Source organism: Ochlerotatus camptorhynchus, unplaced genomic scaffold (assembly GCF_037179485.1).
Source record: "Ochlerotatus camptorhynchus isolate MF236.1 unplaced genomic scaffold, CSIRO-AGI_Acam_v1.1 ptg000383l, whole genome shotgun sequence".
In the NCBI taxonomy this organism is placed as follows: Eukaryota; Metazoa; Arthropoda; class Insecta; order Diptera; family Culicidae; genus Ochlerotatus; species Ochlerotatus camptorhynchus.
Window position 1 is genome coordinate 1,388,343 of NW_027040870.1, and position 27,616 is coordinate 1,415,958.

Here is a 27,616-nt window from a genome sequence, read left to right on the forward strand (position 1 = left end):
CTGAACACCCCTCATTTTGAAGGTGTGTGTGTGTAGAATGTTGCTCCTATTTTGATTTTGGAATTCACTCTTCAGTTGTCAAAATGCCGTCCAAGCAAGAAGAGCAGCGTATCAAAATTTTGCTCGCGCATCGCGAAAATCCGAGCTACTCGCACGCAAAGTTGGCAAAATCGCTAAAAGTTGCCAAATCAACCGTTACAAATGTAATTAAAGTGTTTGGGGAACGTTTTTCGACAGCCAGGAAGTCTGGATTGGAGGGAAATCGAAAACCGGAAGCCGCTGAGACGACAAAGAGAGTTGCCGGTAGTTTCACGCGAAACCCTAACCTCTCTCTCCGAGATGCCGCAAATAAGCTGGGTGTATCGTCTACAACCGTGCATCGAGCCAAAAAACGAGCCGGACTATCGACTTACAAGAAGGTAGTGACTCCAAATCGCGATGATAAACAAAATACGACGGCCAAAGCGCGATCCCGGAGGCTGTACACGACGATGCTGACGAAGTTTGACTGCGTGGTAATGGACGACGAAACCTACGTCAAAGCCGACTACAAGCAGCTTCCGGGACAGGAGTTTTATACGGCAAAAGGAAGGGGAAAGGTAGCAGATGTTTTCAAGCACATGAAACTGTCAAAGTTCGCAAAGAAATATCTGGTTTGGCAAGCCATCTGTACCTGTGGCTTGAAAAACAGCATTTTCATAGCTTCCGGGACTGTCAACCAAGAAATTTACGTGAAAGAGTGTTTGAATAAACGTCTGCTGCCTTTCCTGAAGAAACCCGGTTGTTCCGTACTGTTTTGGCCGGATTTGGCATCTTGCCATTACGGTAAAAAGGCCATGGAGTGGTACGCCGCCAACAACGTGCAGGTGGTTCCCAAGGACAAGAACCCTCCCAACACGCCAGAGCTCCGCCCAATTGAGAAATACTGGGCTATTGTCAAGCGGAACCTAAAGAAGACCAAAAAAACTGCTAAGGGCGAGCAGCAGTTCAAGGCAAACTGGCTTTCTGCGGCGAAGAAGGTGGACAAGGTGGCTGTACAAAATCTGATGGCAGGGGTCAAGCGTAAGGCCCGGCAATTCGGATTTGGAAAAGCGGAAGCCTAACTGAATATTTTTCCTGAATTTTATACTAATTGAACTTGAAAAAGAAATTTAATTTGATTTTTTAAATAAACGATTTCACCGATTTACACGCGTTTTCCCTTGACCAAATTTTGACCGTATCACCCTTTAGACGAACATTAGGTGAGTGCAAATGTTGCTCATTAATAATAGGCCAAAACTTTTTCAGTTGTACAACTTAAAATTCGACTATGTAATATGTAAGAAGAAATCAATCAGCTATGAAAACTTGCTAATATGGCTTGTCTACCGACTCGACAAAATTTTGAAATCAAATAATTGAATTAACAATCATACCAAACATCATATGTGACATCATCAATTAAACCAATAAGAAAGAAGAACTAATACCCTTTCTAGACTGATAAAAACATCAGAAATCCTGTGAAAACATCAAAAAAATGCTGTTTTATATCGTAAAAAAAAAATACCGAATATATTACAAAATAGTAGAAAATGTTATTTTTGTTTGATGCTCATGAGTTAAAAGAAATGAACATTGAAGTTGATCATTTGTTGAAAACAAATATGATGTAATGCATTTTATATAACATATTGAATGTAATGGAATGATCTTACTCAATGTCTCCAATGTTTACCATATAACTATTTTCAGATAACGGCGCCGGTGGTGTAGTGGTAAGCGTGATTACCTCTCACCCCAGCAGGCCTGGGTTCAATCCCAGTCGGCGCCGCCGGGATGTTCTGAGGCATAACATCTCTGATCACGCCTTCCTTCGGATGGGAAGTAAAGCCGTTGGTCCCCGGTTCATGAGTTGATGGGTCGATAGGTAGGGTCCAGGTGTGGGAGCTGCCTTCCTGGCACGTCGGTAGCATTGGTGCTCAGCACGGAAAACAAGATCGACGGAAAAAACAAACCAAAGGAAAAAAAAACTATTTTCAGAAATCTATACGACATTTTCTGAAGAATATCGGCCGCGATTATTTTGCATTTGATCCAGAATTTTCAAGGAACAAAGGGGCGTCTTCAAGTACAGGATATTTTTCAGGCTTTAAAGAATTTAGACGCTTCAAAAAGTCCTGGACCTGACGGAATTCCTCCAGTATTTTTTAAAAGTCTAGCAATGGAACTCACTGCATCATTGTTTTGGCTTTTTAATATATAACTGGAATCCGGAACCTTCCCAAAAATATGGAAAAACTCATTTTTAGTACCTATTTTTAAATCTAGCTGACGTACGTAATTATCGTGGAATAGCCATTATCTCTTGCATTCCAAAGCTTTTCGAGGCAATTGTAAATGAAAAATTATTTCTTCAAACCAAAAATAGAATTACTGATATGCAACACAGCTTCTTTAAAGGACGTTCTTTCCTTTATTTAACGTCGGTCTCTGTTCCGCAATCTAGTGCCAATCACCGACGGACATCGATTGCCATCCATTGACGTCAATCGAATGTGCAGGAAGGCAGCTTCCACACCTGCGTAGGATATCGCATCCATTCAACACACATGGGCCGGGACCAACGGCTTTACTTCCCTTCCGAAGGAAGACGTGACCAGAGATTTTTATGCCTCAGACCTCGGCTGGGATTGAACCCAGACCACCGACCTCGGCTGGGATTGAACCCAGACCCATCGGGGTGTTAGAAAGCAGTCACGCTTACCTCTACACCACCGGCGCCGGCTAACTTTACAGGACGTTCGACCTCGACAAATTTACTTGAATTTATAGACTATACATTAAATGCTATGGATAATGGAAACCACGTAAAAGCCCTCTATACGTACTTTAGCAAGGCATTTGACCGAATTGATATACCAATGCTACTCTTCAAATTGAAAAAAAAAATGGAATTGAGCCAGGACTCCTGAAATGGCTTGAATTATATTTAACTAACCGCCAACAAATAATTAAATTCAATGGAAAGAAATCGACCCCAATTCAAGTCACCCCAGGAGTCCCCCAAGACTCTCATTTGGGACCTCTTCTTTTTATTCTGGATGTAAACGACAGTTCCTTCATTCTCAAAAAAAAAAATAAAATGGCTAATCTATGCCGACGACATGATGCTCTTTTTGGAAATAATAAATGATGAAGACATCAATATACTCCAGAGTGAAATACTCATACCCAAGTAACACATAAAACATCTTTTTGAAAAAGAATCAGAACGGCTTGTCGTATAATGTATTATAGGTGTTGCAGAAAACATCTCACGTTTTATATGAGGTTTATCGCTGTTTTCTTCATACTTCCTAGATTTCAACATTTTTCAAAATAGTTATCTTTTGCTTTTACCTTTAAATGTTATTTAAACGTGCATCTTACTGTTTTATTATCACTATAAAACTTGTCATATACAAAATAAATCTTAGTAGAATTTGTAAAGTTCTTGAAGAGATTCTGTACTTTCCAGATTGGCGTGAACATTGACGGTGCCATGATTGACAGTTTCTTATGAGGTTTAAGAGGTTTGTTATAAAGAAAGTTGAAAACACTTTTTTATGACATCTCATAAATTAATACAACTGAAAAGGTCCAGGTTGTCTTATAAGGATTTGAAAATACTTTTAAATAACATTCTGGCAGATAAATGAAGGCTTTGCTGCTTACAAAACGTCTTTATGACGGATCAAGTAATGTTCATGCCATTGGCAAGAACATGATAGATACTTATAATAGAACATTCATCAAGTTGGTCTAGTTAGGAAGTTATAGGTCTCGAATCCCACACTCAAATTTTTTATTTTGTTTTTTTTGCGGCTGGTTTTTATGATGTTTTTAAAACATGTCTCCGCGTCTTGCGCTTTTTAGGTTGTATAAATGTACACTGAAGTATTTTTTACGCGGTTTTTTTTACACGGTTAGTGCCGCTGAGTCGCAATTTACGCGGTATGTTTTTAACGATTTTTCGACAACGATACAACCTATCGACTTGATTCCAATCACATTATCCGTTTCAAGCTATAGGTAATCGAATCGCATACTTTTTTTAAATCACATTTTTTGGTGTAAATACACATGGTGAAAAAACCTATTAGAACTGAATGTAAAAAAAAGCAACTTAATATCATTTAGCAGAAAAAGAACACCATCAAACATTTCAATTGCATTAGGAAATCACAATGTAGAAAAATGTGAAAGAGTTAGCTAACTTTCATAGACCATTACAATACAATTATTCACAGGGCAAATAACATGCTAGGCTTTATCAAACGCTTTTGCTATAACCTTCAGGACCCATACACCATTAAAACACTATATATTGAAGTAATGAAATTGGGTTGTTAGCGGAATGCTAAATAAAACAGCAAAAAGGTTATCTTCCATTTAATTCCACTTAATTAATTTTGGTATCCATGACAGATACGTATTTCGACTACAATGTGCAGTCTTCATCAGTGTCATTCCCACTAAAGAACTTATCAAAATCTAACCCCTTTAAGTACTCATCCCCTAGGTAAAAAAGTCAAGATCATAGGTATAAAAATGAAACTACAATGTGTTGAATCGGAACCTACCTAACTAATAAAAACCAACGATTTAAGTAAGCTAAAGGAGAAAAATCTATAAAACTCTCTAAAAAGGAAAATGAGATATGATCTTGACTTTTTTTACCTAGGGGATGAGTACTTAAGGGGGTTAGATTTTGATAAGTTCTTTAGTGGGAATGACACTGATGAAGACTGCACATTGTAGTCGAAATACGTATCTGTCATGGATACCAAAATTAATTAAGTGGAATTAAATGGAAGATAACCTTTTTGCTGTTTTATTTAGCATTCCGCTAACAACCCAATTTCATTACTTCATTATGATGGCTACCAAGCCTTTGGGGATTTTCCTTTTTAGAGAGTTTTATAGATTTTTCTCCTTTAGCTTACTTAAATCTTTGGTTTTTATTAGTTAGGTAGGTTCCGATTCAACACATTGTAGTTTCATTTTTATACCTATGATCTTGACTTTTTTTACCTAGGGGATGAGTACTTAAGGGGGTTAGATTTTGATAAGTTCTTTAGTGGGAATGACACTGATGAAGACTGCACATTGTAGTCGAAATACGTATCTGTCATGGATACCAAAACTAATTAAGTGGAATTAAATGGAAGATAACCTTTTTGCTGTTTCACTATATATTGCCTATGTGAGGTCAATACTGGAATATTGCAGCATTGTATGGTAAGAGATGAACTAGCCTATGGCTAAAAATCTCTTAAATAAAGATTTAAAAAAAGCATTGTATGGTCTCCATTTTCAATCACGCACGAAGAAAGATTAGAATCAGTACAAAAGCAATTTCTATTATATGTCCTTCGTAAATTGGACATCATTTCCTCTTCCATCATATGAAGCACGCTGCATGCTTATAAACATACAAACATTAAAAGAACGACGTGAATATGTAATGGTTTCGTTTGTAAACGATATTGTTTCGCAGCGCATTAACTCAGCAGAACTTTTATCAAAATTAAATTTTTGTGCACCTACTCGACAACTCAGAAATCGAAATTTATTTGCCATAACCCATCACCGCACTTGGGGCCTCTCTTAGCTGAGTCGGTAAAGGCACAGCTACAAAGCAAGACCATGCTGGAGGTGGCTGGGTTCAATTCCCGGTCCGGTCTAGGAATTTTTCGGGTTGGAAAATTTCTCGGCTACCCTGGGCATAGAAGTATGATAGGACTGGCCACACAATTATACCAATGCAAAAATGGTACAGGCATCGAAAGCTTTCAATTAATAACTGTGGAAGTGCATCTAGAACACTAAGTTGAGAGCACGCAATAAGCTAATATGCGATATGCAATCAGTACTGTGAAACCATTGGCTTTTCAATGTCTCGGCATAAACTAAAACTATATTTTAACTCCATACGGAATCATAACTCATAAGAAGTAAAAATAGAATAGCAGACAAAAAAAATATTCTTAAGAAAAACAAATTTGTATATGTACATTAGACTGATGCAAAATTTGAAATTTTCGCTCCACAGTGCTCAAACGGTTTCAAATCAGGTCCTGATTAGCCTCCCAAAATTTAAACTCATTTGGTAAGAAACCGACTTGGCACAAACTATTCGAAGTTTATATGGAAATTACTATGGAAAAACCAAACTTTTTGTTCATTGTCTTCTACCCATTTTCCATATTGCTTTTTCGAAAATTTCAATAACTATTCTTACGGGAAATTTTCTAAGCTACAACTTAGCGGAATATCGTTAGTCAGCCAAATGTCAAATTAAATTGTTATTAATTGTTTAAGAGATTGATAATCTTATAGCATGATCAAGCAGCTGTTCTATGGGCAACACTGTATTTTGCAGTGTGACATAGTAGCCATGATATTTATGCTCTATTCTTCGCACCAGAAACACCAATGTTGCCTGTTGAACAGTTGAATGAGCATAATCATAAGACATCAGTGACTTGAATCATTAATAACTTTTGTTCCTTATATGTAATTGAAAAATGGTTCTCAACAAAGTTGTAGTGCTCAGAGAAAATTTTCTACAATCACCGCTATAATTTTTAAAAGCATATTGATGCGGTGAATTGTTAGATAGATATGAACAAAAACATAAGTTTTCCCATAGTAATTCCCATATAAACTTGAAATGGTTTGTGCCAAATCAGTTTCTTACTAAAGTAGTTCAAATTTTGGGAGGCTAAGCATGAATTTGGAACCGTTTAAGTACTGTGGAGCGAAAATTTCAAATTTTGCATCAGTCTAATGTACATATTTGTACTAGTCTAGGTACATTGGTTGATGAAATAAATAAATAAATTCGACACCAGAAAACTTGAAATCTTCATGTTTCACAGTCCATGAATCCCTGGTTCAGTTGATTTTTTTTGCCTGCAGCCACTGGCTGTTTTCCATCCCGAGTGGTTGGCTGGATGATGGCTACCGGGCACAGTATATATCATTACCAATCATACGGTCCAAGAATATCAGGGCTTCGGTACACATTAAAGTCGGTGATAAACAAATGCATATGTACAACACACGGGTGAAGCACGATTTGATCACGATACGGATTTCCAAGGCTCACGGACTCTATCCTTTCCCACTTTCACATTGTTCGGGTTTATTTGTTTAAACCTATTTGAAATATTTTGAAAAGTTGAAAAGCAAACCTGGTACTTGGTACATGTAAATTACAAGAAAAGGTTGTAAGTATGTGCTTCACTCTAAAAGTGAAATTGGCAGGTTTTATGTTTCAAATACATACAACACATAAAGTCTAATAATTTCATAATTCCAAAAAACATTGTTTATAGCAAAGTGAGTCGAAGCAACCTTGGTTGATATGACTTGATTTAACTTCGAAATTAAACAAATGAGCTTGCTATCCACCGTAGCTATCAGATTCTAGAATATGCCCTTCAAAACTTCTTTAATGTCCACTGATGACTGTTTTCGATTCGACATAGGACCAGTTCTTCTCAGCGTTTATTTAACTAGCGCTGTAAGAAAATAGTGATACAACAGTTATTCAGCACAAAAAAAAACACACACAACAAAAATACAATAAAAAAAGAACTCATCTAAAATTGGACCACTCTAGTGGAGGTCTATCCATTTATGCTCTTTCTATTCCCCCTACTGAATGGAAAGGAAATAAAATTAGCAATTGTTTCATGAAAATGAATCCAACGTGGAGTATTTGCGTTGGTTCGACATTTTTATTTTGCTTTCCACTGCCCTGGTCCCGTGCACTTATTCCCTTGTTGGGAGGCTGCTGGTGTCATTTGGAGGAGTGAAGTTTCGCGTAGCCTGCTCTCATTCAAACTGCTTCACGATTTCCAGCTACACTCTAAAGTCGAAATTGCGTTTTAGGGGGAGAGAGGGGGAGCAGTGGCTTGCAGTACACAGTACCTAAATTTTAATTTATAGGCGAAATGGCTCTAATGTTCGCCAATGGATCTAAGATTGGGCTCATCGCTAAGAATCTGCTGTTTATCAATTTTATCTAGATGAAAGTGTCACTAGGACGGTACTAATGGATATTTTTGGTCGCTATTGAAAATTTAGTCGATTGCTGAATTTGTAAGGGGCCCAAATTAGGGGCATTTAGGCCGACATTACATCCATTTCCCCTACTTGTTTGCTCATTAGTGTTGAAAATATTTAGGAAGAGGAGAGAGGAGACAATAATGGATTCAAAACAAACTCCTTGGTCAATCAGCTCTCTGGTACTGATAAATTCACAAATGTTACGAATGATTTTTTTTTCACTGTGTACTGTATTTACTTCCCATCATCTGATTTAGTCGCTGTAAACGAAAGCATAAACTTCCTGGCGGTTGGCGCTGCGCTGACTAGGTTTGTTTGTTTTTACATTTTTTTCCAGTCGGCCTGCATGTGCCGTCCGTGGGGATTTATTCATTATGGGTTTTTTTTTTATTACATTTTCCCATTATGTCGATTCGCATGAAAGAGATCATCTTCGCACTGTCGTCGTTGTCGTTACTCGAAAAACTAATGGTAGGTTTGAATGCTCTCTCGGTTTGATATTGCATACACTACAGCGACTGAGATAGATTTCCTCTTCGCACATCTAGTGAACCGTTGAGTACGATTAGCAATATAAATTCGATGGAAATCGAGGCTAGTGAGTCAGTGCAATGTTTTGATCTCGAGATGGATTTAATTATGATTTAGTTCGGTATGGACAGACGGAACTTGAATCCAAGCTGTTTTCAAACGATTCGGGTTATTGTTTTTATCGAAATAATATCTGAACCACACCCAACCGTAGAATGTACGATTTTCTACAATTTTGTAGACAAAAAAATCTATGTTATGTAGTCGTCAGATGAGTTTTCAAAGAATTATGCAAAATTTATGTTAGCTATTTTTTATGTACTAAATTTATTTAAACCTATAATGTCAATAATTCTCTTCTAGACTTTAGGCAGGATCTCAAAATAGTGCTTTTTGGGCACTTCCACAGTTGTTAATTGAGAGTTTCCTAAGCCAGAATCATTTTTTGCATTATGTAGTATTATTGTGTGGCAAGTATCTACAGTCATATTGTATGTCCATGCAAGTCGAGAAATATTTCAACCCGCACAATTCATAGATCGGATCGGAAACCGAACCCAGCAGGCTGTAAAGCATTAGTTCTTATTTTCCATGGGCCAATCCCTAGACTTGTTCCTTTAGGTGAGAAAACCGTTCAGATTTCAGTTCATTTGGTTGTAAGATGCGCTGGCGCTTTTAGTTCGAATTTTATATGGGGAATTTGCAAGGCTTGTAGCAAGTCACTTTTTAGTGACTTGGTCACTTCTTCAAGCCAGTTACTAAAAAGTATCTTTTTTTTTTGTAAACCGTCCTATTTTCAACAATTATAGTGTGAATTTATTTCTTCTTGCAGTGTGTAGGATCTGATAGTCAAATCGATGCCTACATTTTGTTCTGATTTTGTAACAATTCGAAGGTGTTGTGAAGGTGAAGAGCATTTTAACGTTTAATCGTCTTTCTCTATCTACAGGGTGTCTGCTTATTTGGATAAATAACATTCCCTGAGTTTTCCTGGTTTTTTCTAGAACTTTAACGGTTAATTTCCAGGTTTATAATAATAAAGCAATTTTTTAAATGCGTTTGAAATGTGCTTTTTGGTAAATCAACAACAACAGCAATTAACGCATACGTTTTAAAGACATGACAATCAGTTTTTAAGAAACAGTTTTTCAATCAAATCGATTACTTGTTGAAGTTTAACACCTACTTATCTTTAGTAAGTCTAAGATCTCAAAATATTCAATGTCTTAAAGTTTAGTATTCCATGTACAAGTTCAACATAATGCAAATTTTCAAAGTGTCAGAAATATAGGAAAAAAATATATTTTTATAATTTTTAGTTTGCAATTAACTTTATAAAATATTAGAGATCTTCAGTAAAGTCCCATTAACTTCACAACAACTGTAGGAACTTTACAGAAGTTCTGAGGAATGGAGGAAAATGCTGAGAATTTCAGTGAAGCTTCATAAACAATCTGCGGGAACATACGAGAAGTTAACATCCTGAAAATATGGGGAATTTACTGGAAGCTTCAAGAACATTAAAGTGGTTCTATTAGTTTCAGAAAAACTGTAGGAGATTTTAAAAACCTCCTAGAATTTCACCAGTGTCAAGAGAACTTCAGAAATATAGAGAACTTGAGGAAACTTTTAAGGAGTTCTAAGTACCTCAGAAACGCTAGATCTAGAGATCTTTGGGAAATTTCAGAGATCTTAAGGGCAGTTCCCGTAACTTTAGTCCAGACTTTTAAAGTAGTTTAAAAATCTATAAGCGTGCGTTTAGATGATAGCTACATGATGTGTTGAAAAAAAATGAGAACCCTTAAGATGTTCCGAAAATTTCAGGGAAGTACAGAGACCTTCAGCTAATTTTAGAAAACATCAGAAATATTTCAGGAACTTCAGAGAAGTCCAGAGAATTTCAGGAAAGTTTAAAGGTGTTTACGAGAATTCCATTTTTTTTCAAAGTAGAACCGAGATCTTCAATATAATTGAAAGCTTCAGGGAAGTTCCGACAACTACAAGACAGATCAGATAATCAAAGGGCAGTTCAAATAATTTCAAGTAAATTGCAAAAACCTTAAACAAGTTTCGAGAAACTCAGGGATTTTCCGGAAACTTCAGCAAAGCTCTGAGGGAATTTCTGGAACGCATTGAAAATTATGTGAAGGTCCGGAAAATGTGAGAGCATTTTAAGGGTGTTGTATCATGGAAATTTCAAGAACTTCTAAAAATTTAGATACCTAGGTTGATTTGAGAACATCATAATCCATTAATAAGAAAAAATACGAGAACTTTTAGAACCGAACTTCTAAGAAATTTGGAAATGTATAGATAGTTTCATGATATTCAGCGAACAAGTTTCGAGCACTTTAAAAAAAAAAAACTAATAGAAATTTGCAGCGACTTACAAGGAGTTCCGAGGAATTGTGGCATATTCCGGGAATTCTATGACTGACCCGAAAACTTCTGAAGCGTCAGGAATTTAACAATATAGATCAGAAAATTTGTCAGAACATTTAACAAATTTAAAGAACCTTCTAGATAGAGAAGCAGATTCATGCCATCTCAAACTCCTTGCAAACTCCGATCATGCTTGGCATGCAAATGTTCGACACCGGGCATAGAGATAAATTAAACATTAATTTGTGCATTTTGTGCTAACCAGATACCAAGATTAGGACATCTTTGAATACTGAGGTTAGTCTGTAAAACATAAAGATCTGAATTCATACCTCTCACTCCAAAATCATGAGTTCAAATCTCACCCGGATGAAGCACGAATGATCCGAGAGTGTGAAAATTACTATAAATAAAAAAATACTTTCCTTATCATCCTCTTGGAATCCTGTAAAGATTCTTTTAAGATTATTTCAAATATCATCATTGGAATTTCCTTGCATTTCTCTTCTCAATTCCAATCCCCAATTGAGAATAACATAATTTGACCTTACTACACATTAAATACTGTATTCTTTAGGGTCAACAGGTAAGCGAAATAATAATTTATGCTTCAAGTAAGGATTTGTGTTTTATCATGCGATAAAACTTGTGACGGTACTTGGGATCTTTCACCAAATTCAACTGGTTTAATTAAACTGGGAAAACTAGGATAGACTTCTGAAAAAAAAAAAACCCGAAAACAGGTTTTTAAATTCTTAAATAGAATGACCAGAGTGCATTTATTTCAAGTCCGATATCTTCAAGAAAAATTAAGATATTCAATTTTTTCCATTGTCTATGATCTCGAAATATCACAAATTTTCTGAGGTTTCAAAAAAATACTCTGGTTCCGATATCTCTTCGTCATCTTGAAAGTTTCCCAAGCGTAATATGTTGGAAAATGGTCTAAGAAACTTTCCAAGCGGTAGAGATTTTTTCAAAGACCTGAATTTCGATCAATCTTTTGAAGGCCGGAAGCTTTAGTATCGGCAAACATCGAAAAATCATGTAGTTGAATCTTCTTTTTTTCAGAAGTTCTTTTCTAAGCCAATCAAATTGTATTTTCTACAAATCCGGAATCAGTAAATTTCCAAACCCAGATTTTAGATGTTTAAAATCATGAAATATTTTCTATATTTTAGAATCATTAAATGTTTCTCGGACTGTGAAATTACATATTACAATTTACATATCGTAAATTTTTCTACGCTTTCTTAATTTGAATTAAAGATAACGAATTACTAAGTACCAGCATTAAATAAATGTCAAATATTTCTAAAATGTATACCTGAATCTTACAACTTTTTTGAAGATATGATGAAGAAGAGATATGAAAATTTGTTTATGTTTGAAGTTTTACAGAAGTTTCTATATTCGAGATCTTTCAAATTGACGAATTTGTCCAAGACGTTGCATTTTTCTCTGTGCCTAAATTTTTTTTTCAATTTCAAGATTTCCTAAACAATTTGTAAAATGCGCATGGTGGTTTAAGAATTTATAATATTTATCAAAGCGGATCGCATTCTTACGACAGATTAGATTCATATCTTTTATATCTTTCCGATCAATAAATACTATCAATACTATTGTATAACCCACTACCAGCCCTGCATATTGTAGAGGAATTCTACTGACAAAATTTTATCATTGTCTCTAAAGGAAACCGGGAAAAAACCGGGAATTGAAAAATGGAATTTGAATGGACACCCTGTACATGAACACTAATTTTTTTTTATATAGGTTTCAAGGACTTTAGGAAAGAACAGAGAACCTCAGAGGAGCTCCGTTAACATTAGAGAAATTACATAAATTTTAAAGAAGTTCCGAGTACTTCAGCGAATAACTTTAGAGAAGATCCATGATCTTTTGGAAAATTGAGGAAGCTTTAGGCAGTTCAAAAAATTTCAGGGAAGTTAAAACATTTTTATGAAGTATTTATAGTTTTTCAAACTACAAAGCCAAAGCAGATTTATTTTGAACTTTCAAGTAGTTCTGAAGACTTAAGTCCATTCTATATTCAACGGAAATTTTCATGAAAATTCCCGTGGTGTTATCTTCAGCATTCGCTTTGTATTCTTCCGAAACTCTTATAGCATTATTCAATTAATTCACTTCACTTGGAATGCTTCTCTGAATGATCTAAAACAATATCAGCAAAATTTACTAAGAATAATTCTCGCAATTTCATTGAAATATTCTTCATTATTCGCATGGAACAAGCCTCCGAATTATTTTTTCTTTAAATTTTCCCCGGATTGCCTTGGAACACTCCTCAGTTAGATTCAAAGAATTGTCATTGAATTAATTTCAGATTTCCTTTTGAATCTCACTCCTTCCCTTGGTCATTCGCATTTCTCCTCACAAATTCCTTAGACTTCTCCGCATAACTTGTTTGGCAAACTTTTCTGGAATTATTTTCCAAATCCCTTTGAAGATATCTTGTAGTTATTTTCAGATTTAATTGCAATCCTCCTTTCCCCCTAAGTATTCTCCAAAAATTTCGAAGAACTGATGCCCCGAATTAGTTTTCTCCCACAAACTTCAGGAAATCATCTTCAGAATGCCCTTGGAATGTTCCTTTGAAGTTCACTGGAGTTCTACTCCTCATAAATTCCATTCCAGTTTACAAATTTACTGCGAATTCTATTCTGATATTCTACTCAAAACTATCTCAGGCTTCACATGAAATCTAAAATTCCTCAAAATTACCTTGAAAGCAAATTGCACTTGATGTTTTTCGCAAAAAAAAAATCCCAAAGCTCCCTTGGACTGAAGTCCTAAGAAATTATTAAAAAAATCCATTGGCCTTTAAAACTGTGCAAGGAACATGACTCCAGATTATTGAATATTTTTTTGAAGTATATAAAATTTTTGAGTCCACAATTTCAAAAATTGGAATCTAAATTAAAATTTGTGGGGAACACGAATATTTCAGAACCAAAACGAAAACATTTCAAGCCTCTGATTTTTCAAAATTTATGAGTTACTTTATCCACTCTGGATCTATAAATTGAAATTCAGGAATTTAACGAGGAAAGTTAAATGTTTGTGTTTTCAAATTCATCCAGTTTTTTTTTAAATATCCTTGGTAAGAAAATTATTTGATTCCCTTAACAATGATGAGAATCCCTGGTATTTTCAGGAAAAATAGAGGATAAGGATTCCCAGTCTTTCACACTAACTCACTACCAGTCCTAAGACTGCATCATGAATCCAATCAGTTTTATAGATATATTCACTTTTGAATATCACAGCTTGCAAAATAATCCGCAGCTGTATGCTTGTTGTTGATATTTGTCTTCGAAAATCAAGCGTAATCTTGGGCATTGGTGAGATTTATTATTTTTTTATATTTACCCAACACTGATTTCAACTAAATCTCCTATATAAACATTAAACCAAAAGCTACAAAAACAGCTGAAACGATCAGAGAGTGGTTCACTCTCCTAAAGACATGAATCTGGATGTTGGTCTGTGGATAATATGAACTTTTATTATTTAGTGGTAATCTAGTTGTTTTTTAGGTATTTTGTTGCAATATATTTTGTTCGTATAGGGGAAATGTCTCTAATGTTGGCCTATGGATCTAAGATTGGGCCCATCGCTAAAAAGCTGCTATTTATCAATTTTATCTAGATGAACGCGTTATTGGGACATTACTAATGGATATTTTTGGTTGCTATTGAAAATTAAGTCGATTGCTGAATTTATGTATGGGCCCAAATTAGGGACACTTAGGCCGACATTACCTGCATTTCCCCTATATAAATTCAATAATGAATATATCCATAATACTAATTTGAATCGTGCTGCTTGTTGTTACTTTGAGTTTATGATACATGCGCTGAAATTTGTCGTGTTTGCTAAACCTAATTATATGCACGAAAGAGGGAATGAATGTTATTTATCCATACTATTGAACCAAAATCCCCATATAAACATTAAGCCAAAAGCGCCAGTGAGTGATCTGACATTTTCAGAGAGTGGTTTTATCACCTAATGGGTCGATTCTGGAGGTTGGCCCGTTGACAAAAATGATAAAAAAATGTCTCTCATATAAATGTGGACCAGTCTCTACTGCAACATGGTATTGCTTTATAGCTGTTGAATTACCGACTGAGCTAAGGGAGGCCCCTAAACGTAACCAATAATGTTTGGATCCTAGAAAAGCAGTTCTACCGTTGCATTTTGTTAGAAAACTTTGCGGAGGATGTAAGTAACCCATACTTACATTTGATGTATTTGCATTTTGATTTGCGTATAGCATCAACCTTTTTGAAGGTTTTGTAACGTTAAAAACGATTTAAAGCACATTGATTTTCGATAACATGACGATTTGTTACTGTAGATTGTGTGGAGCAATATAGGTTCATGTAAATATCAAAATCCACATATTACCGAGCCATCCTTACTATTTGCAAAATGCATAAGAACGAACCCTAACGTACCCATATGTACTCCGGCTGAGTCGCACAAACGGAAAATACTTTCACCGAATTTCACACGCATCCGATCTAAATTTAAACAACCATCGCGAAGTTTCATTTTCACCGCAGGAAATCTCGTTCGATTACAATACAAAACGCGCAGTCTGCAAACACAACTCATTCATCGACAAATACAAAAAAGCAGCGTGGTAAATTATTTTTACCGCATTCATATTGGCTCTTCCCGTAATGTTGCTGATACGACTAGACAAAAAAAAAAGAGGAAGAAGTAAAATCTCACTTTCTTTGGCCAATGCGATGCTAATGGGGATGGGAAATCCGGCCAATTCGATTCGAGGGCAATGCTTTCGATTTCATTGTGTACATGTTTCTACCGTTTATGCGGGTGATCGCCTTTTTTTGATTATTATTATTATGGGGTTTAAATTAATTTTTATATTAAATGAATTGTAATACTCCATTTGCAGTTAGATTAGATCCATCTAATCTAATCCCAGTTGTGGTAAGTACCGGTATTTTGTTTTAAAATTAATAAATCATATCGTCTAATGGCTTTTGAAAAGGCTGTTGATATGCAGTATTAATCCCCCTATTGGCAATGCGTGGCTTTGTCGTGCAAGTTATATAGACATGGTCATACATATCTCCGAAACCAAATTTCCGACTAAGATAAAATTCAATAGAGATCTATGGATAGGAACAACTTGAAATTATTGACACTCAAATCGGTTCATTCATTCCGGAGAAAAGTAAGTGAAAACACACATACATTTGATTTTCGAATGATATTACAGCTTTTCGGTACACCTTAGGTGTACGAGAAAGGCAAAAAGAATAAACAAAACAGTAAGTATGAAAATTCATTCGCATTGCAAAACATATACTCCAATTTCCAGGCTGAAATTAAGAAGCAGAAAGAGAGAGAAAAGTAGACTAATCATAAGTTTGATAATTAGTTTCTTATTAGGTCTGCTGCCAAGCGTACTCTCTGTCTGTCTGTCGGCAAAACTGCGTTGTTGGTCGATTTTTTTTTCTTCCATTCGGAACCTTCCGACTGTTCCGCGAGGCTGCAATCCGGAAAACGGAGGTAGAGTGGAGGTGTGTAGGTACGTTTTTGTGAGTGTTGCTCAGTACAGTAAAAATTTCACGTTTTCTTGCTTTCCAAATTAAATGCGATTTTTAAGTTTAGTGGTAGGCGTGGTGAGTTTTGATAAAAAATGAGGATAACGACTCTATCAGTCGAAACATGGTATTAATTTATGAAGCAGTATACTGTTATAACCCGACTGCAAAATTAAAGTCATCATACACTGATTGGTGTGATTTGATTATGGTTTGTTACACAAAATTCGCTTAAACCTACCGGAAAACTTCGAAATAATTCTAAAGACCCCTGAGTAAAACGAGTGCTAAGTGCCTTAAAACTTGAAAGTTGCGCATTGCATGGTCAGCGTCAAGGTTGCAAATACTCATTTCAGCTTAAACAATGTTTTTCTAAATTATGAAATAATTAGATGCCATGATCAAATTTTGAATTGGTAGGATACAAGAAGAGGTTGCAAATAATGTGTTTGACATATTAAACCTGTTTATTTCACTTCATGAGAGTCACAATCAGCGATTTTTCACAAACTCACTCACTCACTCACTCACTCACTCAGCGATCAGAAAATCGCTGATTGTGACTCATAGAAAGCAAAATTTACAGGTTTTATGTTTCAAACGTATACTTTGTAACCTCTTCTTGTAAGTTACAAGTTAAACATGCCATCATACCATCTTTTGGTTTTATTATTCCGAAAAACATTATTTTAGCTGAAATGAGTATTTGCAACCTTGGTCAGCGTAAGTGCTACATAAATTTTAGTGCACATAGGTTGGTTGAAATACATAAAACTTTTCCTATTATTGTTTGTTTACTTTTCTCCATTTCTGCCTGAGTTTACGCTTCGCAGTGCTGAGCTAGTTTAGAGGTTAATTATCATCTCTGGAGAATCGTTTTCAGTGTCGAGGCAAGTACGGCCGACGTTTTTTTTTTTTGCAGCGAGCAAACATCTCATCGCTACATTCAGTTCAGCGATACAGAGATATAATAGTAAGGTCAAAATGCCGTGCAGCTTTTGTATTCGCGAAGAGAATAACTACACACAGCTTAACAGGCGATTGTTATCTGTAGCTGGGTGAGGTGATGATTAATCTTTGTATTGTCGCTTTCAGCGAAATAGTCACCGTTAGAACTAATACTAACGCACCCACATAGCTGAAGTTGTGAAATGAATTGCGATGACGTGCTGGAGGATTTCCGTGAAATGAATTGCGTTTTTTCGGCTTTTGCGCGAAGGGAATCGTGGGACTTCGCCCAATTGTATTTGGAAGTAAAGTACCGGGAAATTGCTATATGCCTATCGTTTTGTTATCTTATCATTCGATATCAGTGTGTTCATTTGCTTTGAACGCTGTCGATTAGTGTTTTGTTTTGGTATATTCTATTGTATGTAGCTTCAAAACTCTTTTCACATAATTAAACCTCATGATGTTGTTGAAAGTAGACTTGACTTCTTTTGATTTCAAGTCAATAATTAACAAAATGGAATCTTTTTAAGGCCCTTGGACTGGAATGTATTTTCAGGAAGTTTTGGCTAGAAATCCAAAGCAATTATGAAAATAAATCCAAGAAGAGCTCCTAGTGAAATGTAAGGAGAGTTTTGAGTAGAATTTTTCAGGTGGTTCTGAAGAAAATTCTACAACGATTGTGAGGACGATTCATGGTCAAATTTCGTATTCTCTTCAATCCCAGCAGCGTCTGCACTTCTATAAGCAATTTCTCAGTATCACGTACACATATAACGTGTTTGTTTGTTTACATTATTTGCTGCTTGTTATTGACCACTTTGTCAAGCAGTTTTGGCGTGACTTTCTACCAGCAATTTCACAAAACTGAACCAACTTATCTCTTTTTTTTTTTTTGAAACGCACAAATGTTGGCTACTTTTCTCGTGGTTCTAGAAAAAATCTCAAAATAGTGTTTTATTCCAAAGTTCGAGTGGTAGTTAACCTCATTTTAACTGCTCGAATGAAGTGGTTAATTCTATCCATTCTGTTGATTGGCAGAATTGTTCAAAACGGTTTGAACACGTTTTTACTACGCTCCAAACTTCTCAGGTGAGTGTGATCATTGTCGGCAGCCTCTTTTTCTTCGGCAACCTTTCTAATTGAACTGCGTGTTAAACAGCTGTTCTATTATCAGCAACTCGAAATCAGTCGTATTTTTTAGTGAATATTTGAAGAAAATTATCAATCCTGGGGCAATTTTTGACGGAAATTTTCAGGATATTTCCAAGTGCATTACAAATTACAAGGAAATGGAATACCAGCATGGTCCATATCAGCAAAAGATGTCTATAGGAAAAAAGTTACGGCAACTTATTATGTATGCATATATTCGGAAAATGAGGAAATGTTGATTTTTACAAAACTAGAACCCTTTCGAAAAAAAAATATTAAGTTCAAAAGGTAGCTGCCGCCAAGCTGTCAGTAGTTGTGAGATTAAAACTGATAGCTTGCGGAGATCCATCCGAGAAGAATACAAAGAGAGAATACTCATTCGACTTCAGAAGTCATTGAGACTTCCTTTCCTTTCCTCATTCACGGCAATTTTTTACAGAGTTCTCCCGGAGATACTTTCTGGCTTTTCGTAGAAGTCTATCAAAACTTCCTCCAGAAATGTATGTCATCTTAGTCGGAAGTTTCTACCGGTTTCCTCTGGAAGTTTCTTTAGGCTTCTCCGGAAAGGAACGTATGATTTCTCCCGGAAGTATCGTCCGAGATACTTCAAAAAATTTCCGAGGCAGTTTTCTTCCAACTTTCGTCCTCCAATGTTCCTCGGAAGCTTCGCCTAGCTTATCACTATGGAGTATGGAAGTGTCTTTCGACCTATTTGCCTCGGTAGTTTCATCTGTCTTTTCCCAGAAGACTTTTCCGACGTCTCCTCGAAGTTTTTCTGGCTTCCCCTGGATGTATTTTCCAAGTTCCACTGGAAGTTTTTTCAGAGTTGCATCGGAATCTGCTTCTCTGATGTTTCCTCTAATATCCCCCGGTGCCCCGTAACGTGGGTAGATCACCTTTTCGTGGTACGCTACGGGATGTAAAATCTACCACCGATTCCTAGTCCTGACTACTTCAAACTAGGGGAACAGGATTTTTCAGTAATCCGAGGAACACATCTTAGTCCTTGTTACTTGTTATGCCTTGTTAATAGTGACAAGACTCGGCTTTATCCACCGAGGATGATCTTGAAACAAGGAAAAAATGACTAAGTTAGTCTTTGTGATTCCTAATCTTCTATTCGTTGTTCCCTAGTTTGAAGTGGTTAAGACTAGGGTTCTGATGGCTGGATTTTTTAGGAATTTTTCAAGTTGAAAATTTTCTAGACTTCCCTGGACATATAGTATGATTGTACTTGACCGGCTTAGACTGCCGATAAAAGCATAACAGTCCCAGGGAGGTTTTTTTTTGTCAGAAAATAGTTATCCATTAGGACGATTGTAAACTACCGGCATTTTACATTGTGCACTAAAAGTTACATGTTTTGTTCAGAAAATATCGTAAAAATTAATAAAGCTAGGTTGTCCCATCAATAAGGGGTCATACTTAAATTATGTCACGCCAAATTGAGGAATCATTGAGCAGCTCTCCCCCCTTTCGGCACGTTTTTCCTATACCTAATGCATTGCTTGTCACAAAATCTTACAATTCTCCTCCCTCCTTAGACCGTGACATAATATGTGCATCACCCCTAAAAACATGCTGAGAAATAAATTGTCAACAGCGTTTTATCAGTGAGGGAGTAGCTCAGTCGGTAAAGGCGCAGCTACAAAGTAAGGGGTCGAGCCCTAGTAACAACAAGTTGATCGGAAACTTTACAATACATTATTTTGTGATATAAGTAGCTCGGCGCCCTAGTGGCGACTGATTTTTCTTACTAAGCAGAAGACCGTGGGACGCTCCTTCACGCTATTGAATCGTTAGGACATCAATTCAGCATATCGTTTACCAAAACGAATCCTGCTGCAATCCCAACACTTTTATCCAATATCCAAGTGATCAACATATTCCTACCCATTCCTTTCTTGACCAGCATTCGGACGGGGCTGGTGCTGGTATTGCCTGGTTTTAGATCATCAGTACTTACACATTGAGGATGATTGCTAGTTCAAAGCAAAGTCTTTTGGCTCTCTGTGTAATAACAGTTGATCTGGTAATAACGGAGTTGCATTCACAGGCGGTCAATCATGCTCATGGTCATGGAAAATTTCTCGAAAATCACAAGCGTCCAGGGTTCTAAGTATTCCAAAAGCTTGCATTTTTTTCTTTTAAAAAAATTAAAATTTGAAGATATGCTTTTTGAAGTATTATGGGTCTTAACACCTTTTTTGAATTTTTGCTCAAAATAACAAAAAAAATAACTATCGTTTATATTTTTCCCAGAAAGACTTTATTTTTTTCAACAATTTTGTGTCAGGCGTCATTTCGATCAATAGCGCCGTTTACGTGCTTCAATTTATTGAAAAATGTCAAAGATGCCATTTTGAAAAAAAAAAAATTCCCAAAATCCAAAATGGCCGAATTTTTGCAAAAATGTGAATGATTGCCACATAACAAACAATTATGCAAAGCTTCATGGTCGAGTCAAAAATTATTATTTTTTGTTATATTGTTATCGGAAACATCTTCGACCTTTTTTTTTTTTGCTAAAGCTTCATCTCCAGAAACTTTAAGAGTTTAGCCGCAATGTATCAATATTAGAGACCTTGAAATTTGGTGGCATTTGAAGTTACTCATAACGTAACCATTTTCAAGACTCACTCTTGGTGTCGACAGTTTTTCTCAAACTCATATTCACTTCTGTAAATAATGGATAGCACAAAATAAAATGCTGAAGCTCAATCACAAATATTAGTGGCAAGTTGCGACGTACGATTTCTCCCTTCAAATTCATTCGTTGAACGCAGATGCTAGCTTACATTGAAAGCTGAGTATTTTGTTTAACATGCTGAAACATTCTAATCTATCATTCGAGTTTGCACCAACCGGCATTCAGAGAACGTTTTTCATATTCTTTCAGTTTCTCACTTGTTTCTACTGTCATTTTCGTATCTATCGTATATTCGTACCCGTTTAGCTATCTTTTGGCATCCTTGGATCCGAGTGTTGCTGTTTTGTTTCTGTGCTGCTCATGCGAGCCAATATATTTGAGCGTAATTGTTCACACAGTACTTAATTTTATTGACGGGAAATTTATCTAAATTTTAAGTTATGTTGGGAAAATCTAAATTGAGGCAACATAAGATCCTATTTGCTAGTGCCATGAGCAGTTACGCCAAATGAATAGGTCTGACGCGACCTTCTCTGATGCCAATCAGAGCAAAGCTAGAAATCTTTTTTTTTTTTTCTTTGGTTTGTTTTTCGTCGATCTTGTAAACCTGAGGACAAATGCTTCCAACGTCAGCTCCCACACCTGGACCCTACCTATCGACCCATCAACTCATGGACCGGGGACCAACGGCCTTACTTCTCTTCCGAAGGAAGACGTGATCAGAGATTTTATGCCTCAGAAAATCCCGGCGGTGCCGACTGGGATTGAACCCAGGCCTTTTGGGGTGCGATGCAATCACGCTTGCCACTACACCACCAGCGTCGCTAGAAATAAAATTGAAATCAGAATTTGCTGTTATGATGAAACTGATGAGTATTCAATCCAGTTGATCTTAACAAATGAGAGCAACATTTTACACTATTGAATCATACGGAAATCTAATCTTGCTTTCAATGAAGGCAATTTGATTACTGATTTTGCATTTACAATATTTATCTGAGTACGGGCCTGGCGTAATGGTTAATATCTCGCTTAATGACTTGAGCTCAAATCTCATCCCGGACAAGTCACAAAAGACCTTAAATGTTTTAAACAAAACAAATAAACAATAATCGTTAGTTCAACGACAGATGAACTTAAATTAAATTTTCAACAAGACGTTAACAGTAGTACTTAAAGTTAAGCAAATGTAATGAAAGCACAATATGATATCAGACTAATGTCGCGACGATTGAAATCAAATTGAATTTTCATAATGATAAGAACTACAAACTTTAATATCGATTTGCTTTCATGTCGTTAACCGACCTTGGTCGGGATCAAACTTTGTTTAATTGTTTGTAATGGGCAATCATTTACATTTGTGCTAAAATTCGGCAATTTGAATTTCGCAAAAAAAAAACCTTACGGTTTCCAACACCTTTATGGTGTGAGAAGCATATGAATGACCATGATTGTAGAAAATGTTCGCCATATAGCCATCTAACCGCAGTCGGAAATGTAAATGTCGGGCTATTTTCGATACGTGATAAATTTTCATCATCTTTGCTTATTAAATGGACAAAACCAATCGACATCATAAACTCCATTCCAAAACAAACATCCTTAAAATGCGTCGTCAAATCAGTTTGTGAAATTGCAAAAAAAATATGAATTTTTGGTGTTATGAAGATTTAACTAATATGGAGAAACATCAACTTTCTTGCCTTCCCTTTTCACATGGAATATCCTGCACTATCCGGTATTACAAATGGTTATCAACTGCCCAAAGATCCTGGTGATTTACTTTACAAGTTTCAAAACAACTCCCTCCCTCCCTACACAAAACTAGCCCCGCACGACATGTATATTAAAAACTTTGTCTCTGTAATAAATACAACTAACTAAGTGACTATGTATAACTAACTTGAAAGAAATTTGTTTTTAGCAATCAGAGTGTTAATTTTTACCGGCTAGATTATATTGTTCTGATTTACTTGATTTCTTAAAGCATTACCGCTCAATTCCCATCAGACTTCCTATCTAATAACATTTCAATATTCTCTTTCTTTATAGAACCAAATCATCAAGGCCGCTGCTGCCAATCAAGCGAGCACTGACAAAGGCTCCAATGGTGCCAGCACCGCTGAGGAGGATGCCTCCGGTGAAAAAGACAGTGCTACCGCCGGTCTGGTGGCCCTGCGCAGGGACAATCACCACAAGGACAGTGCACTGAATCAGTGCATCAATGAGCTTACCTCGAATCTACATCAGCGTCGCTGCGTTAGTAGTGACGTGTCATCCCCCACCAAATCCTCATCGATGTCCTCCTCATCCTCGCCTACGTCGACGATGATCACCTCGTCCTCCGGGAAGACTGGTGTACCAAGTAGTGCCAACCCTAACAATCAGCAACAAGACAGCACTTCCGAAAGTGAACAGTCCCGGTCGCGACGTTCCAGTCAAAGCGATGCGCTCCTATCGTCGCCCAGTCATTTTGTAACAGTAATTGAAGTTAAGGAGTCCGAAAGCGCTTCCAAGCCGGAAGAATCCAAACGCAACTCAAGCGCTGCCACAACGCCGGCATTGCCGGTAAAAACAACTAGCGACAATAGTAATAACAATCCAACCACAATCATACAATCCACGACCACTGCCACTGGCAAGCCTAACAATTACGAAAACGTACTGATTAACACCAACCGTGGCAGTTGTGAGAATTTAAACAATAGCAGCGGCCCGTTGTACCAAAAGTCACAGCAGATCAACAATAACAATTCCGTGAGCGAGCATAGTACATTCCTGACGGATGCTGGGAAACATCCGAAGCCATCGGCACCACCGCTGTCGATAGCCGAACGAACTTCACAGCTCATTTCCGGTGCACAGGACCTCAAAAAGAAGGTTCCACCACGGTAAGTACTGATCTGTTAATTTGATTTGAATTCTGATATTGAAAACAGTAGCTTTTCACCCATTAACATTATCACTGCCAATTTGGCGAAATGACAAGGGCAGCAAGACCAGAGTCTAAATATGCTTTCGATTACAAATTTAAATGCAAAGTTCTGATGCTTTTCACACTTTTCTCGAACTTCGCAAATAAGTATACATATTTATTTCACCATAGTACATCTACTCTCGGTGAGTGCCTCATTTGCTTAACATTTTAATACGAAATCGAGAATGTCACTTCCTAGAAAAAGGAAGATTGCATTGCACAGATCTCCAGTGACAAGTGCCTGAGAGAACAGGTTCGTCGTACCGTGACCTACTTACGACATACTCCACCACAGCAGAGCAGCGCAGCACTCCCTGTAACTATCGTCCGGGCTTGCACACATCCTGACACGGTTTCCATCTCTCGAAATGTCAGACTTTGCGCGATCGTGACTGTACGGGGAAACCAGTTTCTTTGACTGGATTCGTTCGAGCTCTTTTGTTTTTGTTCCAGTCCCATTTCTCGTTGCTTATGTCAACAGAAAGAGAAAAGCGAAAATTTAATGATTGCCCAATTTAGCTATCGGCTAGGAAGGGTAAGGAATGAATACTTTTGGAGGGTAAAAAATGTCCGAACTGGATTCATACATTGAAAGGGACACTTACGATAAGTCTGAAAATGAACAAAAAATCGTCATATTGAAGGAGAATGGAATGAAGAAACCGGTCACGTGACCATACTTTTCAGATTGATATTACGCTTTTTGTTTAGCATTCGGTCAGGGGTAGAACACCCTGCGTGCAGGCCAAATAAAGCATGTCCCTGTATGAACGCAGGCATATGCTTGCCACTGCGAACATTGTGTACATGTGTTTCATTCATAAATTTTGCCATGGCGACAAATGGGTCAACACATTCGGTGGTCATTCGCTCTTGGGTGAAACCTTGCTCGGATTTTTTGAACTGTACATTATTAAAGCAGAAGCAGTTTATGAAATTGGCATGATATGCATTTATATTTTTAATGATAACGTTAAAATGTTGAAATGTCTACCCTGAACATCGCAAGTCGCACAAAAATCATCAAATAGAGTCACAGTGCACATTAACTTTGATTATCTCAACAAGATTTTGAATTAAGTAAAATTTTACATAAACTTTTTAAAACGCATGACCAAGCTGTCTGAATTTCTGCGACCCATCTATGAAATGCTCTTCCTGTGTTTATTTTTTTACATAGGATTACGTCTTCCAGCAACATATTGGGGGTGCAATTCCAAAAAAAAAACAAAATCGAACACGTTACGGAAAGTGGTCAGGGTTTGACCACTAATACCTCTGTCAATAGTGGATGTAGTTCTAAACAAGCCAATCGATTGGAAATATTTCTACAAATCTGCTAAAATTAACACTTTATTAATTTTCAATAGGTCACTACTGCAAATTACACAAATGTCCAACTGTTCAAAAATTATCACCAATTGCCTGCAAAAACCACTTTCCCTAACACAGATTTCATAATATAATTCCATCCGGTCTCACCGAACGGTGCTTATTTAATCACTGTGTGTGGTGGTGTCCGCTTGGTCGTCATCAGCAGCAGCAGTAGCAGTGCTTTCGGCGCGTGGCGTTGAACATTGTTCTCAAGTACACAATGAAAGGCTTCCCGCAAGCAGCAAACTCCAGCCCACATGAGCGTCCATTCACTGAACAAGAAGGAAGAAATCGCACCGCTACTGATCGGATTCAGTTGCTCGTCGTGAGCCGCCGCTGTGGGCCATCTATGTCAAGCGGGTCATCCTCGTTCTAAACAACATACAGCTCACCATGTTGAACACCCTAACAGCTCAGCATTACTCAACTATCACGACAAAACGGTTCTTTTCAGGACCGCCATAAATTATTGTTGCTTAAGAGTTTGCATAATTTTCATCGAACGTCTTTTCGCCTTCATGTCAGCCACATCACCCCCAAAGCTCTTTGATAATGTACCCAGCAACCAAACGTTTGTGGTCAAATGCGTAACAGTATTGAAGTGCTACATAAAAATTCTGTTCGAATTAAGGTAAGGTTTTCTCCAGGACGGTGGAAAAAAGCATGAAAATCTCGAATTTATATGATTGGTCGTGAATGGAACATTTTAGCAAGAAATTCATCTAATCAATTTTCGCTTTTTTTATTATCTATTGAATAAACCAAAAATTCCGTGCATTTTATGCTCGAAAATGTGTACTTTTGTCATCAGAAAATTAGCCGTTTTCGTGATGGGAAAAAGTGCTTTCCCTAACACACACATACATTTATTTGTACAACATCACATTTAAGATAAGACATAATCAACACTTGTCCGGCATTCTTGCAACATGCCCTGCCCAACGCATCCTTCCGGCTTTGGCCACCTTCTGGATGCTGGATTCGCCGTAGGGTGCAGCGAGCTCGTGGTTCATTCTTCGCCCCCACTCACCGTCCTCCTCGAGCATAGTCCATGTATCGTGTCCATAGAGGACCACCGGTCTTATTAGCGTTCTGCAATGGTACATTTGGTGCGGAGGTGAATCTCTTTTGACCGTAGTTTCTTTTGGAGGCACGACTTCCACTGATGATGCGCCTTCGTATTTCACGACTCACATTGTTGTCAGCCGTCAGTAAGGATCCAAGGTAAACGAATTCCTCCACTACCTCGAAGGTATCCCCGTCTATCGTGACATTACTTCCTAGACGAATCCTGTCATGTTCGGTTCCGCCTACTAGCATGTACTTTGTTTTTGACGCACTCACCACCAGTCCGACCTTTGCTGCTTCGTGTTTCAGGCGGGTGTATAGTTCTGCCACCGTTCCAAATGTTCTTGCGATAATGTCCATGTCGTCCGCAAAGCACACAAATTGACCGGATTTCGTGAAAATCGTACCCCGGCTGTTGAGCCCGGCTCGTCGCATTACACCTTCTAGAGCGATGTTGAAGAGTAGGCATGAGAGTCCGTCACCTTGTCGCAGTCCCGGCGAGATTCGAATGAACTGGATAGTTCACCCGAAACCCTTACGCAGTTTTGCACACCGTTCATCGTTGCTTTGATCAGTCTGATCAGCTTCCCAGGAAAGCCGTTCTCGTCCATGATTTCCCATAGCTCTGTGCGGTCGATACTGTTGTATGCCACCTTAAAGTCGATGAACAAATGATGCGTTGGGACCTGGTATTCACGGCATTTCTAGAGGATTTGCCGTACGATGAAGATCTGGTCCGTTGTCGATCGGCCGTCGATGAAGCCGGTTTGATAACTTCCCACGAACTCGGTCATTTTAGGTGATAGACGACGGAAG

At 37.3% G+C, this 27,616-nt stretch overlaps 2 protein-coding genes across 5 annotated transcripts in view; both read left to right on the plus strand.

Annotated features, from left to right (window-relative positions):
• The window catches only part of LOC135710451 (active breakpoint cluster region-related protein), a 190,615-nt gene that overhangs the window by 62,069 nt on the left and 100,930 nt on the right, over positions 1–27,616 (plus strand). For all 4 annotated transcript variants that reach the window (XM_065233025.1, XM_065233028.1, XM_065233027.1 and 1 more), the window contains one exon: positions 23,434–24,272. In XM_065233025.1, the coding sequence (XP_065089097.1) occupies positions 23,434–24,272 (839 nt within the window). The remainder of the gene's footprint in view (positions 1–23,433; positions 24,273–27,616) is intronic.
• LOC135710460 (uncharacterized) overlaps positions 1–27,616 on the plus strand; it is a 189,751-nt gene that overhangs the window by 17,773 nt on the left and 144,362 nt on the right. The window lies entirely within an intron of this gene.